The 16,846-nt window shown below is 40.4% G+C and overlaps 1 protein-coding gene across 23 annotated transcripts in view; it reads right to left on the minus strand.

The window, feature by feature from the left end:
* Window positions 1-16,846, minus strand: part of LPP (LIM domain containing preferred translocation partner in lipoma) — a 724,989-nt gene that overhangs the window by 116,380 nt on the left and 591,763 nt on the right. For all 23 annotated transcript variants that reach the window (XM_074030779.1, XM_074030782.1, XM_065539344.2 and 20 more), the window contains one exon: window positions 3,233-3,402. In XM_074030779.1, the coding sequence (XP_073886880.1) occupies window positions 3,233-3,402 (170 nt within the window). The remainder of the gene's footprint in view (window positions 1-3,232; window positions 3,403-16,846) is intronic.

The raw sequence follows: 16,846 nt of genomic DNA on the forward strand, positions 1-16,846 counted from the left end.
AAAAGACACTGACTGATGGCCAAGGATTAGGTTTGCTCTGGTTTGTATGGAATACCTTTTAGACATCAGTTTTCAACAGTGTAACCAAAGGCAATTTTGCTGGATCACATAGAAAATGCCTCCAGTTCTAAGGCCTTTGGTTCCAAGAGAGATGCACAGTTCTAGGATCCTCCTTAATGCAAACTATCTTCAAAGCAAACTTGTTTTATTTCATTTGCCCAGTTTCCTCAACCTCCATACACTTCTAGTATGCAGCCTATTGGACTTATAAAAGTTCAGAAGAAATTAAAGTTCTGATACATCCATCTGAGGGCTTGAGGGCTGTGCTAAACGCGAATCAATATTGAACAAGGGTCTTTGAGTAAAGCTTAACTGAATTCTGATAAGAATTAAATTACATTTTAGAGTCACCACAAATAGATCTCATTAAAGAAAAACCTTGATTAAATGTTCTTATGAGGAAAATAAGTAAAAAAAAAGGTTAGAATTTCCATTATTTGAATTCATCCAGCTCTTCCAAGTATGTAATTAAACCTCTCCCAGATAGTTTTCCTTGTCATAAGCATAGTATAGTAACAACAAACCAAAGAAGAAGGGGCTGGCGTCCTACAGAATCACAGAGACCCATCCTATGCCTGGAATGGAGATAGAAACTTGAACCCACACACTACAGAAACCTATTATTTAGTCAGATTAGACCTTCTCCAGTTTTGTTACACACTCAGAAAAGCAAGCAAACATGTAAAAATGGGAAGAGTATGTCTGAGAGGTTATAATAATTTCCTAAAGCCCAGTGAATTTCACCGCGCATGTAAGGTTCCCACATTCAGAAATATTAAACAGGTCCAGAAACTTCATTAAAGTTAATCCCAGAATAACATTTATTCTACTACTTTCCCTGAAGAGGCCCAGTGTGCTTTACAAGGATTGTCTCATTTCTTCTTCATGAGCCTTTGGGGAAAATAACTGCCATCGTCCCCATTATATAGATGAGGCAACTAATACTTAGAAAGAATAAATAACTTTCCCAAGGAGAAGAAGCATTGAGTGATGGAACCAAATTCAAACTCATGTTCTTCCCACCCTGTTACATTGTTTCCCAATACTGTCTATATGATTTCTAGCTAACAAGGGTTGAAACAAAACAACTGAAGAAGGCTGCCACAGTAGCATCATTAAAGTAGCAAAAATCAACCATGGAGTCAAAAAGGGATAAAAAATAGACACAAGAGCTATAAAATAACACAGCAGTATGTATTTACTTGGTGTAAGGACAATCCTAGGTGCCTCTACACACTCTGCCAACATCATTACCTTAGGGCTCATGGCAATAAATAACTTCATAGACGTGGTCCCAAGCCATTGCGAATGACACCCGGTTTAGTCTGTTTCAAGAGGCAAGGAAGTATGTAATGCCTTTCTTTTTTCAATACAGATTTCAAAGGGTGATATTTGAAATATTCTGATATTCTAAAGAGGTAAGCTTTTGTTTACTAGACTTCCCCTTGTGCATAATTGCTCCTTCTAGATCAACAGTACATTACTGTACTGTTGTGTACTGTTATGAACCTGCTCTGTCCTCCACTGAATGTGTAGAATCTCCTAGAAGAAAGGTTCTTCTGTACTGTTTTATAGATTGTGCCTTCCACTCCAAACGTCCTGAGTCATGTTCCTTTTATACTTGCATGTGAGATGAGAGTCAGAGCACTGACCTCAAAGCCAGCGACCGGGTTCTACTGTTCCTTTCTGCAAGAACTTAGACTATGAGACTCAACCTCCTTAGTTGATTAATGGAAAATCCCCACCATGTCAATCTTGCAGAGGATAGGGGTGGCTGTATGTAGGAAAACGAAAACCACGTAGCATCTGCAAAGAATCTAAGACTGTGGAGTGTGAATAACGGAATGCAGCCTTGGTTCTGACACTAATGATAGGTCATACGAAGTCGCTTTCCTCCTCTCCATGTCTTGGCATTCTCATTGCTAAAGAGGGTAATTACGCAAACGATTTTAAGATTTTTTTTTCCAACTCTACCACTGTATGGCTCTACATGTGTTTAAGTTACCTTTGGAAAGAAATGATGTTACGTGTGTTTAAGTTACCTTTGGAAAGAAAATGAAATAAAATTGAACCTAAGACAGATGCAAAGCCACATTTAATCCTACAAAGTCTTAATCTTGACGAACTTCCAGATCTGTGCTACAGACCCCAAGGTTACAATGAGTTAGAGCTGCCAAGTTATAGGAAAATACCAACCAGGCCCAAAAAGTCTTCAATAAATGTGAACCTTGTAAAGCCAAGTATGACTCCCAATACCTTGGTGAAGAAACCAAGGTTTCTTTTATGTTGAAATCCCTGGGCACTGACGGACAAACCATGACTGTTTTGTGGGTTTACATAACAAACAAATAAAAACACTACTTTTCCCATCAACATGTGTTAAACAAAGATTAAAATCATGCTGAAGGATAGCAAAGAAACTTACACTAGATGAAAAAAGCCTGTGTTCATTCATCAAATTATTCTAACAGAGAATAGTTTAATAGGTAGATTAAGTAAGGAGCATTGCAAAAACTCTAAGGTAACATGACTGAGAATTTTTTAGTTACCCAGGGATATTATTAAAATATAGTTTTGTGTTCTGTAATAAAAGAAAACAATGATTAGCTCAGTCAGCATTATTGTTCATTTCTCTCTAAGGTGCTTTATAAAAAACAGTTCCCCTGTTTACATCATTGCACCTGTTGGATAAGAGGGGGAAGAAACATTTTGGTAGATAAAAAGTGACTCAAAGGGCCCAGTATTCCGGAAGAGAACTGACAAGTCCAGAGATTCTGTAAAGTTTCCCTGAAAATACTGGGCACTTCAAATGTAGGGTGAGATCTTATAAGAGGTGTGAGTCAGCTACTTGGAAAGCTTTCTGATGCTTCAAGAAAGAAAATTTTAGCTTGTACATACATGCTTAAAAGCCACAGACTAATGATCTTCCCAGCAGACCAGTAACTGAAGGGCAGTCCCACGCTAATACACCTTTCTGATCGCATATGAATGGGGGATGTGTAGAAAAAAATTACAATATGCTAATTTACGCACGCACGCACACATACACCACACACATTTTGAAGTCTAGGAAGAAGTAAAGATCTGATGGCTATATTCCATGTGGAGTGACTGCCATTCAGCCACAGAAGACATCTTTGCAAAGCGTTTGAGGAACAAATCTGGAACTTACAATGTAGCAGGGCTCGCAGTATGCTTTCTTTTCCACAGCATAGAACGGCTGCCCTCGGAGCTTGTTGTTGCAGATGATGCAGGTAAAACAATCCACGTGGAAGACCTGATCCATGGCAGTGCATCCTGTACCTTCCCCAACTACGTTTTCTCCACACCGAGCACAGCGGCCTGGAAAAAAAAAAAAAAAAAGAGTTTGATAAGAACACACCAGGGAGCACTTCAGTCCTGCTAAAGCCAAAGTGGAGGAGAGAGCAGGTTCACAACACCAGTGGCAACAGAACCACCACACCTGCCGTCATTACCCCAGTACTATTACCCCATTACCCCAGCAAGATGCCCAGTACAGCCACCCCTATCCTCTGCAAGATTGGCATGGTGGGGATTTTCCATTAAGCAGCTGAGGAGGTTGAGTCTCACAGTCTAAGTTCTTGCAGAAAGGAACAGTAGAACCCGGTCGCTGGCTTTGAGGTCAGTGCTCTGACTCTCATCTCACATGCAAGTATAAAAGGAACATGACTCAGGATGTTTGGAGTGGAAGGCACAACCTATAAAACAGTACAGAAGAGCCTTTCTTCTTGGAGATTCTACACATTCAGTTAGAATATAGGATAACTGGGTCCAAACTCAAATTTTAGTTCCTTTTACAAAAGCCCTGATTGTAAAACCTCTGCAGGCAGCCCTCTGTGACAGGCAGATCACGAGGCAGTCCTTTAATTTCTAGATCGCTTTGAAGGCTAAAAGTTTCTTTTTCCTATCGAGCCATAATGCTTCCTTATTCTAACTGCTTACCCCATGGTTCTAGTTCTGTCTTCTGAGACCTTATCTCTCTCTTGGACTTGACACCCTTTAACACATCAAAATTCAGTGAACATTGCTTCCAAGTCTGTTATTCCTTTGAACATCCACACATCCTGCAATAGTTTCATATACTGTAGGGTTTTGAGTCTCTCAGGGCCACGGTTCTCGTTGTTCATGTAATGAGTATTCTGCAAAGCTCCAGCATTCTTAAATTGATTAATGTGGCATCTGGCCTACATATGGACATCAGGTCTCAGTTTTTAAAATCTGTCGTAAGCTTTAAATAATAACAATAAAATATAAATTCAGACAAATATTTATATCAGTGAGAGGCATTATGCTGGTTGGCATCCATATCTCTATCTGCCTCCATCATGGGAATCTTGACCCAGACGTCAGGTCCACATCTAGTTTCCTTTCCTAGTCTTTGTTTCTACTAAGTTAAAAAAAGTTCTATCTAATAGTTATAGAACACTGGGAATGTCAGTCAGAAGCTGTAGGCTTTGATAGATAAGGTATAGCAAATGCAGTGCTTCACATACGTCAGACGTTTTTCTAGGGGCTTTAGATATAATAATTCATTCCATATTCACAACGATGTATAGGCAGGTACTGTTATTATGCCTATTTTACAGATGAGGAAACTGAGTCACACAAATGGTTAACTAACTTCCAGCCTAAGCAGTCTAACTTCAGCATCTATGCTCTTAACCACTATGCTATAGTGCCTATTCCCAGTTGTGTGCATCAGGATTAACACAGATCTGACGTGAGGGAGCATTACGGAGAGACTTGTCACCGAAGACTGATTTCAGCAGTCCATCACATTGGATTGACAGCCATTTCACACTCAAACATGGGAGGGCTAGATGTTTCAACCTGAGAGAAAACAAGGTAAATTTATTTCTAATTGTCTCCAGTTGTATTTGGCTCTGAAAAGTATTTCTTTATATCCTGTTGCGAGATTTGAATGCGACTTTAAATATAACCCAAAGTATACACTTTTTTTTTTTTTTCCCTAAGGAATAAGAAATATGAAGGCTGGGTGTGGTGGCTCATGCCTGCAATCCCAACACTTTGGGAGGCTGAGGTGGGCGGATCACCTGAGGTGAGGAGTTCAAGACCAGCCTGGTCAACATGGTGAAATCCCATCTCTATGAAAAATACAAAAACTAGCTGGCCATGGTGGTGCGTGCCTGTAACCACAGCTACTCAGGAGGCTGAGGCAGGAGAATCGCTTGAACCTGGGAGGCAGTGCAGTGAGCCGAGATGGCACCACTGCACTTCAGCCTGGGGGACAGAGTGAGACTCTGTCTCAAAAAAAAAAAAAAAAAAAAAAGAAATATGAAGTGCTGGAAAAAGAGTTAAAGTATTGGAAACTAAGCTGTCACCACTACAGTTGATATCATTATAAAGTCTTGATACCACAGTCTTGACATTTGATGAAAAAATTTTGTACAGTATTTGTTTGTGGCAGACTTTAAAAGTTTTTATCCAAGACTGAACTTGTACCTGTTTTTATTATGAGATAACATTTTGGACTTTCCTGCCAACAGTAACATAACTATTTCATATGGCACTATTTTTGTAATTATTCTGAAAAGGAAAAAAACCAAAACCACACACACACAAAACTGTGCTATGTTTGAAAATTGTGCTTAAATTCTAACAGCTTCATGCCACCTTTTGACAACATTTCATTGCAGAAAACGAATTAGGGATTAGGAGTAAATGGATTACCAATCCATATGATTATTAAAAGCATATTAGATTCCTGTGAAAGCTATAATTTTACATCTCACATTCGTTAAATGCAGGCAGGTCAACAAAATCCTTTTTCTACATTACTCTTTCCTTTTCTAGGTGTCAAGCAGATTCACTACATAGTACATGAGGGGCTATCAGGGATCTGTGGACCACATTTCCCCCCCTCCCCAAAAGTAGTTCTCATTAAATATTAAACTATTGGTAATGGCAGTCTACTAAGCAGCTGAAGTAGCAATTTTGATTCAGACTATGATGCCCAAAGTGTAATACCTGGAATCCAAGAACCTGCGCCTACATGGTTTATGGAGAGTTTGATAGCTACCCATGAGGATGTGGGAGCAAACTTCAATCACTGATTTAGAGGGAATGGCCAGAGCAAAGCCTTAAAGGTCAGGCTGAAAAGATAAGCTTTGAAATGGTCCACTATTCAACCTCAAGTATCTACTCTTGCCCACAACTATGTTCTGCTTCTGTGTGATATACAAAAATGAATTCAGCGATGTCAGTGCCTCTCCCAGTCAAGACAACCTACATGCAATAGTCACATGACAAAGCATGTCACACGTCTTAGAAGCAAGTGCTACGGAATGTGGAAGGAAAACCGCATTCACCAGGGCTCAGGAAAGGTTTTGTGGAGAAAGAAGCATTTGAACCCAACCTTCAAGGTTGGAATTTTGACAGGTAGGGGTGGAAGAGGGAAACACATTCTAGTTTTCCCTCACAGAGAGAATGGGTGACTATGGCTTGGATACCAAAACAATGCAGTGGCTCTGTGATGGCATGACATGGTTTTGCCTTCTCAGCTATGAAAACAGATGGACTGTCTTCCTAAGGAATGATCTATTTTATGCTTTGGAGAATATTCCTCCAGAGTGGGTCAGCCTAATATGCTGGACCCAGACATAGCTAGTTCTGCTGCCTCTCATTATTTTTTCTATTCTTGGTATACACTGGGGACACCAGCCTTGAGGGCGACCAGTCTGGCACCTTTAAATCACAAGTACAGAAAAAGAGCAAAGAACAAAAAATAAAAATAGCCCCACACATCAGCAGGACAGAAAAGGTACCCAAATCTTTCCTTTTCACATGAACAAACATTTACAAACTATGTCCTTTAGGGAGAGATTCAGAATGGAGAGAAAGTTACTCAAGCATAGTGTATGCTTGCCTCTAGAAGGACTTACATCACACATTAAAAGCACACCACAATCTTAACGCCCATCTTTTAGACAAGTATTTCGGCACTTTTAAACATGAGAAACCAGGAGAATAGTACCGAACTTCAAGGCATTGGAGCACGAAGGAAACACAGTCGATTAGCTCAGACAAGGGCTGGTGTGAAGAGCTGGTCGGCAATGCTGAGCACAGTCAATCAAAAGATCCTATGACAGAGGGTCGGCAGCCTATGGGGAACTTTGTCAGTGAATTAAGATTTCCAAACAAAACAAAAAAGGGTGTTTATATATTATTACTTATTTTATATATTGCTTTGTACTGACTCTAGATTCAGCCATCAATTCTTACCCTTCACCTCCGCTCTCCCATCTACAGCAACCTCAGCAATGTCTTGGAAATGCCTGCTTTCCACCACACGCCTACTACCTAATCACGCTTCCTTTCAAGGGCTATTGCAATGGCTTCCTGATTGTTCTGATATCTCTGATTTACTTCCTCTTACCAACAGAAAGGCTTTACAGAAGTCTTAGTAATGGAGCTAATCTGAAGAGTTAGAATGTTACCAAGTCATTTTTATGAACGGCATGGGTGAAGAGTGGCATTCCAGGCAAATCTACAGGTTGAACAAGGGAAGTAGAATAGTGTGATATGGGTTTTCAAGTTTTTTTTTTTTTTTTAACAGGATCTCATTCTGTTGCCCAGGCTGGAAAGCAATAGTGCAATCATGGCTCACTACACCCTTGAACTCCTGGGCTCAAGTGATCCTCCTCCCTCAGCCCTTGCCACCAGTAGCTGGGACTACAGGCACATGCCACCAAGCCCAGCTAATTTTTAATTTTTTCCTATAGAGATAGGGTCTTGTCGTGCTTCCCAGGCTGGTCTCGAGCTCCTGGGCTCATGCAGTCCTTCAACCTTGGCCTCCCAAGGTGCCGGAATTACAGGCATGAACCACTGCACCAGGCTGGCTTGTCATATTTATTTTCTCTTTTGGTAATATGAATTTGTTTCTTTCATGATGGCAAAATAAACTTTTTATTTAAAATGTTTTTCCTGTGATCACTACACAACTGATAAAAATAAGCCACAGACCCTCTTTTGCAAGCAGTGCTTGTTTTGAGGCAGGACCAAAGCTGTCCATAGCCATTTTGGGAGTTGATGCCATGGTGACTGGGGATGACATACTCCCAAACTTTCCCATTATTCACCATCAAATGTAAAGTATTACATATGGGCAGACATCAAGCCAGGTCACATTTGTCTTCATGTCTTCCTTGCTACTTGAATTATAATAGACATTTTAAGCACAAGCAAAATTAATATTGTACCTTTAAATATGATAATGAATGGAAGCTCTATATGCCAATTGTATGATATATCAGCATTCCCATTAAGCACATTCTTCAATATATTCTGAAAAAAGTCTTGGTTCTAAAAGTTGAATCAATAAGATTATATAAGGGTAGTGAAATGATGGCAACGTATTCCTAGAAACAAAACCTGCTCCAATTTATCCTACATATGGCTACTGAAGTTATTTTCCTGAAGCACAGTTTCCATTAAGCTGATTTAGAAATGATCTTCCACTGAAGGCACAAAAAGATAACAGAATGAGTTTGCATTCTTTATATGACAGGCCCATATGACGTTAACTGAAGGCTCTAGGATGGTGGCATTTTCTTATGACCAAAGCTTTTATTTCATGGACTCTGTAGTATTGAGGCATGTAATAATAGACAACTTGTTTCTTAAGCTGCTTATATTCTAGGACAGTGACTCAATCTTGCCTGTAGCTTGCAATCATCTAGGAAACTTAAAAGAAAATCTTGATCCCTGGTTCCCAACTCCAAAGATTCTGATTTCATTGGTCTGGGGGTGGGATATTACAGGAGAGAAACTTTTAAAACTTTCCAGGTGATTCTATGTTGAGTCAAGTCAAACTCAGTGTTCCAGGGGGTGCCTATTTCTGTCCTGCTTGTCAGAATAAAAGCTGACAAGTATCGCCTAAACAGGTTTCATCTGCATGCAAAACAGTTTGGGGACAGACTGCTCAACCACGAGTTGGCTGAAAAAAAGAAATTCCTAAGGCATCATAATACATGTTGTTTTTTACCACAGAGAGGATTCTCCCTAATGCTGTCTTTATATTTTAGTTTGAAAAGTTTGCAATGGCTTTCCATCCATTGGAAATATACATGAGCAGAATCAGCTAAATTTTCTCATAAAATATTTTGGTAGCATTGAGCCAGAGAAAGCGGTTTACTTATATTAATTGGAAGCACTCCGATAGAACAGGCTTCTTTTGGGTTGCCGATGAATTTATCATATGGTACTGCTGTAGCCTTAGACAATACAGAATCCACAAAGAATGTCAATGGATAGCCATGCAAAGTAAGAAATCACATATCACATGATGCATCAAACTGAGTTCTCACTATTTTCTTGGGACTCTGCCTTTACATAATGTAGCAATATCCAGTCTCCTGTGGTTACTGCCACGTAGCTCTGTGAATACAAGAGTTTTTATCAAATCTTAAAAGCTGGACTGTAGGACACATGTAGTTCTGTCGCTGTACTTGTATAGATCTGATTCTGTAGAGAGGCTTGCAGGTTCAACAGGTCCGTGGACAGTGGGGGAAAGGTGGCTCCAATGTCTGTTTCCCTCTCTCTTGTTTTTCCCTCTACACATACATATACACACTCACACACACCCACGCTCAGACACTCGCAACAAGAAAAGGATCAATGACTGCCACTAGGATGAGTGGTAGACACAAAACACCTTCGGAGACAGTCAAATTAAGAAACATTTTAACATCTTAGTCCAAAAAGAGAAATTAAGCTAAAGTTAAAAAAGAAAAAACACAACACACACGACAAGCCAAAACCCCAAGGTCGTCAGGGACAGGAGTTCAGGAATGAGTGGACAAAGGCCCGGGCAGCAAACCAGATGAGATGAAGTGAAGGCTGAGTGATCTCCTGGTAAGGGGAAGTTGTTATAAAGTCTAACCACGATGTGATTCATTTATAGATAGAGATTTGCTTAGCTTAGACCTTCAGGTGAGGTGGTAAATTAGGAGGGGGAGTCCCACAGAAGGTTGCAAAAGCAAGCATGTTTCGCTGATGTAAATATATGTATTGTGAAGGAACCTAACAAAAAACAGAAAATTATTGTGCATTTTTATCTGTGCTCAGCACTGTCCTAAGCACTTCACATACATTCTTTCATTTAGTCTTACCAACCAATTATTCTCCTTTTTAGATAAGAAACCCGAGGTTCCATCACCTGGCCAAAGTCTCAAAGGTAGAATGCAGTGGGGCTGAGACTGGAACCAGGTCTGACCATTTTCTCAATCAGCACATGTTTCTATGTATATAATTCAATCATAATTCTGACCTATATCAGTATTGTTTGGGAGCAGAACCCATGAACACCTGCAGGGAAAGAGGAAGGGCCAGCATCACTTCTCCACCCCCACAAGTCTCAGGGGATCTTAGTGAAAGTGATGGTCCTCCACTGCAGCTCTTGGGTGTTGACCCTTCGACTCTAGCTTCCCATCAGGAATGTGAGTTTGACAACCATTGCTGTAACAAGGACTGGGTGCTTCTGGGTTCCACAAAGAGTAGTTTGTTCCGGGGTATTAGAACGCAGTGATGGCTAGTGCCAAATCTCCCAGGGGCTACATTCTAGGAAACTGGAACTTTAACATTAGGCCAAGAGGGGCAGCAAGTTGGGCAACACAAGCCCTGTTCCCAACCGTGGCGAAACTAATAACATCTACACACAGTAGTCATGACAGTAACTTTTTGATAACAACTTCCACTCTCAGGAAAAGCAGCAAAAACAAGACAAAAATACTACTACCACCACCACCACCACCACAAACAAAAATACCACCACCACCACCACAAACAACAAAAATACTACCAGCACCACCACCACCACTACAAACAAAAATACTACCACCACCACCACCACCACCACCACCACAAACAAAACAAAAATACTACCAGCACCACCACCACCACCACCACCACCACCACCACCACCACCACCACCACAAACAAAACAAAAATACTACCCGCACCACCACCACCACCACCACCACCACCACCACCACAAACAAAAATACTACCACCACCACCACCACCACCACCACAAACAAAAATACTACCACCACCACCACCACCACAAACAACAAAAATACTACCACCACCACCACCACCACCACCACAAACAAAAATACTACCACCACCACCACCACCACCACAAACAAAAATACTACCACCACCACCACCACCACAAACAAAAATACTACCACCACCACCACCACCACAAACAAAAATACTACCACCACCACTACCAACACCACCACAAACAAAAATACTACCACCACCACCACCACCACAAACAAAACAAAAATACTACCAGCACCACCACCACCACCACAAACAAAACAAAAATACTACCAGCACCACCACCACCACCACAAACAAAACAAAAATACTACCAGCACCACCACCACCACCACAAACAAAACAAAAATACTACCACCACCACCACCACCACCACAAACAAAACAAAAATACTACCACCACCACCACCACAAACAAAACAAAAATACTACCAGCACCACCACCACCACCACAAACAAAACAAAAATACTACCAGCACCACCACCACCACCACAAACAAAACAAAAATACTACCACCACCACCACCACCACAAACAAAACAAAAATACTACCACCACCACCACCACCACCACAAACAAAACAAAAATACTACCACCACCACCACCACCACCACAAACAAAACAAAAATACTACCACCACCACCACCACAAACAAAACAAAAATACTACCAGCACCACCACCACCACCACAAACAAAACAAAAATACTACCAGCACCACCACCACCACCACAAACAAAACAAAAATACTACCACCACCACCACCACCACAAACAAAACAAAAATACTACCACCACCACCACCACCACCACAAACAAAACAAAAATACTACCACCACCACCACCACCACCACAAACAAAACAAAAATACTACCACCACCACCACCACAAACAAAACAAAAATACTACCAGCACCACCACCACCACCACAAACAAAACAAAAATACTACCACCACCACCACCACCACAAACAAAACAAAAATACTACCACCACCACCACCACCACAAACAAAACAAAAATACTACCACCACCACCACCACCACCACAAACAAAACAAAAATACTACCACCACCACCACCACCACCACCACCACCACAAACAAAACAAAACAACCCCGCTTTGCATTTTCGAGTATAATACATGGTATCTTTTGAACAGTTACATATAACACGGTGTAAAGAAAATCAGCTGTGCCATTCTTGCCTTTGTTACTAGCTATTGGCAGCCTAGACAAGTTTTCTAAATTTTCTGAGCCCGAATTTCCTTGTTTTCAAAACAAGCAGCTAAGGAGATGCACTCACTAGATAAGTGGTCTTAGTTGAGTCACTTATCCAGCCATTCTGTCAATCCCTCAACAAATGCACTTGCTGAGCTTCTGTTCTGTGCCAAGTACTGCAGCAACCTTTCCTAGGCTTCTCTAAGAGGGAGATGATCATAATTGCCTTAAATACTTAGCTATGACATTCGGAGAAGGTAATATCTAGAAGGTGTCCAGCATGAGACCTACTTCTTTCTCCTTCAAACTACAGGAGGTATATAGCTCAACTTCAAAATAAAGAGCTCATAACAACTAGAACAGAAAGGTGCATGCTTTGGACTGTTCTCTACAGATGACAGTCAATGAGTGGAAAATAGAGGTCGCTATGTCTCTGAGGCAGTCAGTTAAGATTTATATTTATCAATATTTTACTGATGGAATTTTTGGTAGACAGTTGAATCTTAATCCTACAAAAATTTTCAAACCCTGGGTGACGATAATAGTCAATATTTATTCAGCACTTTTTATGTGCCAGGTGTTAAGTATTTAATTGTATTATCTCACGTGATCACCCCAACAACTCTGTGATGTAGGTTCTATCATTACCTCCATAATAGTGGATGAAAAGGCAGCCTAAAGAGATTACGTGCCTTGCCCACAACCACAGAGTTAAATATTGAAGCTGGAATTGGCGCTTAGGCAGTCTGACTTTAAATCTATCCACCTAACCAGTTTTCTAAACTGACTTATTACTTTAAAAGTCCAAAATTCCTAAAATTATCTGGCCAGGCAGGAAACTTGGTTACATCACAGAACATTCCTGACAGAAACAGCCATATTTCTTTTGGCCAAAGCAAGATTTCTCTTTAATTTTTACACATGGACATTTTCACATTCTCAGTCTTAATTTTTAATCCAGTCTTCTATATTTAGAATTTATTTCATGATTGATCTGCTAACAGAAAAATCAATATTTACAAGTACAGTTAGAACCACTATTGCAACAATTATTTTTGACTTATGGTTTGAATCTGCTCCATGATCTCTCTCATGGGAATCTATATTTCCCTTAGGTCTACTCAAAGGGTAAATTTGCCCAGGTACTTTGAGCTTTTGTGGTAGGAAATCTCCAAATTTATTCTGGTTATTTGAGACCAAACCTGATAATAAGGCAACCCAAGGGGGTGTTTCTAAAGCTACTGTATCTCAGCAGCCAGCAACAGAATAATCTTCACCCTGTGAAGTCAACAAGCATCCCTTCTATTTGTTTAGTGCTTTATCTTATTTATCAACACATTTGATCCCTCAGTAATATTCGGATGCAGCAAAGCAAGGGTTATAATCACTCTCATTTTAACAATTAAAATACTCAAACTTAAAAAGGCTTAGTGGCCTACAGAACTTAAGAGTTCAATGTGTGACTTAAGACCATGTAAAGTTAAATCAGATCCAAAGGACAGAGCTCAGGCAGAAGAACATGTTGCAAATGAGGTGGAATCCATGTAGATAACATGTAATGGTCATATTGACACCAAGACATAAATGGGAGCCACAGTTTGCAGATGGAGAACTATGACTCATTTTGTAAAGAACAGTAGGTTTTTTCCAGTGTCCCTCTTACCTTCCTGTTTCACAAAAGAAGAAAGCAGACAAAAAAGAGTGTTAACATGGAACAGATTCTCTGGATATTAAACTTTTTTTTTTTTTTTTTTGAGACAGAGTCTCACTCTGTCGCCCAGGCTGGAGTGCAGTGGTGCGATCTCGGCTCGCTGCAACCTCCACCTCCCGGGTTCAAGCAATTCTCTGGCCTCAGCCTCCTGAGTAGCTGGGATTACAGGTGTGTGCCACCATGCCTGGCTAATTTTTTGGTATTTGTAGTGGAGATGGAGTTGCACCATGTTGGCCAGGCTGGTCTCAAACTCTTGACCTCAGGTGAGCCACCCATCTCGGCCTCCCAAAGTGCTGGAATTACAAGCGTGAACCACCACACCTGGCTTGGATAGTAAACCAATATACAAAGGAATGAGTATTTCTCCAATGACCATATTACCCTTTCCATCTTAGAAAAGATGTGTGCTATGATTTGAATCGGTTCCCTCCAAAATTCAGCAGTAGATATTGTGATGTTATTAAAAAGTACTGATTAGGCCATACTGGCTTCTCCCTCATGAATGGGATAAAGCCCTTTGTGAAATCGGTTTCATGCGGCCTTCTGCTGGCTTGCTCTTCCACTGTCTGCCATGTGAGGATGTAGCACAAAGCACCATACTGGAAACACAGAGTAGCCCTCACCAGAAAACGAACCCTGCTGGTGCCTTGATCTTGGACTTACCAGCCTCTAGAACCATGATAACATAAATTTTTGTTCTTTATAAATTACCCAGTCTCAGTTATTCTGCTATAGCAGCACAAAATGGACGAAAACAATATGTGACTACTAAAAGACTTTGTCCATACGGTACCTGCCTCCATGGGAGATACGAATTTAGAATATAGAACAAAAAGGGGAAAATAAAAATTATAATTAACCTAAATTAAAATTGTGATATATAAAGACTGAGAATAAATTTGCAGTTTCACATAAAACTTCAAAATTTCTAGATTCTCTTATGAATCTTATAACAACTAAAAGCTAAATGAGACAATTATCCTCTTCTCAACACATTAGTTAACACAGGAATAACCTTGTACATGACTTGAGAAGTAGGTAGCAGAGATGCAAGTCAGCCCGGTCTAGTGATCTTTGAGCTGGACCATACTATATTACCTGCATAAATGGAGCTGGCCCCAAAGATGGTGCTATTCTCACCTCACATTACTTCCTTAGGAAGCCAATTCGTCTTACTCGGGATTCTGTTTCACTGTTTAGTAGCAAAATACCCATAATACACTGTTAAGAGGATTTAAAGGGTCATAGGATGTGTAGAAAATTTAGAAAGTAGCCATTCCAACCTCTTCATTTACAGACTCAGAACAAAGGGAAAAAGAGAGGCAATTCCTTGATTAAGATGTCATAGCAAGCTGTCAGGAGAGATGAGGCCTGAGAGCCTTTGGGCTCTCAGTACAGCACTCTTTCAAGATGCACAAAGCTATCTCCCAGGTGTCCTACCTCAAATATTAGTTTCTTCCCACTAGTAGGCGCTGTTGCCTGATCGTGACGAATTTCTCCTTCTACATAACAGCAGATTTTCATTGTAAGTAGGAGTATTGCACGGGAGACACTAAGTCTACAACATGGCTTCTGTATGACTACAGAACCAAGTGAACTCCATTACAATTGGAACCAGTAGAGTCATGCCATTTCTCTCTGAAACACTGTGGTGTTTTGGATTTGTACATCTGCATGTTCTGGAAACCAAAGGAATAGCAGCAGGATATGGTGTAGTGAGTGAGTTCTGCAGAGCTGTGTTGAGGCAAAAGAAGTCAAGGCTCTGGTCCCTGTTTGAACACAGCCAGTAATAAAATGATTGCTTTATACGTTGGTATTATGTATAACATTCACTTAACAGAATCTTTCCAGCTTAGCTTTGTTACTTATTATTATTTTGAGACAGAGTTTTGCTCTTGTTGCCCAAGCTGGAGTGCAATGGCACAATCTTGGCTCACAGAAACCTCTGCCTTCTAGGTTCAAGTGGTTCTCCTGCCTCAGCCTCCCGAGTAGCTGGGATTACAGGCGCACGCCATCATGCCTGGCTAATTTTTTGTATTTTTAGTAGAAATAGGGTTTCACCATGTTAGTCAGGCTGGTCTCGAACTCCTGACCTGGTGATCCACCTGCCCCAGCCTCCCAAAGTGCTGGGATTACAGGTGTGAGCCACTGCGCCCGGCCTGTTATTTATTATTTTTTTAAACATCACAAACTACTCAAGTAGTGGTAAATCTGTAGATAGAATAATTGAGTTTTGATTCCAGCTGCACCATATATATGATCTGTGACTTTGAGTAAGCTATTTTACCCATTTGAGCAATAGGTGGAAGATAAATAGTAATCTCAGCCCTAGGTACCTCAAAGTATTACTGGCAGGATACAAATATATATATATATATGTATGCATATGTGTGTGCGTATATATGTGTGTGTGTGTGTGTATCCTGCCAATAATATAAGTATACACACATACAAATAAAATGCAAAGAATTCCTCTAAAATATACTGCTGTAAAATAAATTTTCTTATGAATATTAATAAAAGTCACCTGTACAATGGAACAGATGTACTTATATATCTGGGGCTTCCACCCAGCAATGGCATTCCGAAAAATTTCCATGTAAAATCCACAAGGTAGAATGCAAGACTGATTTGAGTAGATTGATTTTTAAGATATGAGCATCTCACAAATACTGGCAATGCCAATTAGATTCTCAGTGGAGTGAGCAGATAGGGTCACAAATATTTGACACCTGATGTTACACTGGAGCTCA

This window comes from Macaca fascicularis, chromosome 2 (genome assembly GCF_037993035.2).
Source record: "Macaca fascicularis isolate 582-1 chromosome 2, T2T-MFA8v1.1".
Classification (NCBI taxonomy): Eukaryota; Metazoa; Chordata; class Mammalia; order Primates; family Cercopithecidae; genus Macaca; species Macaca fascicularis.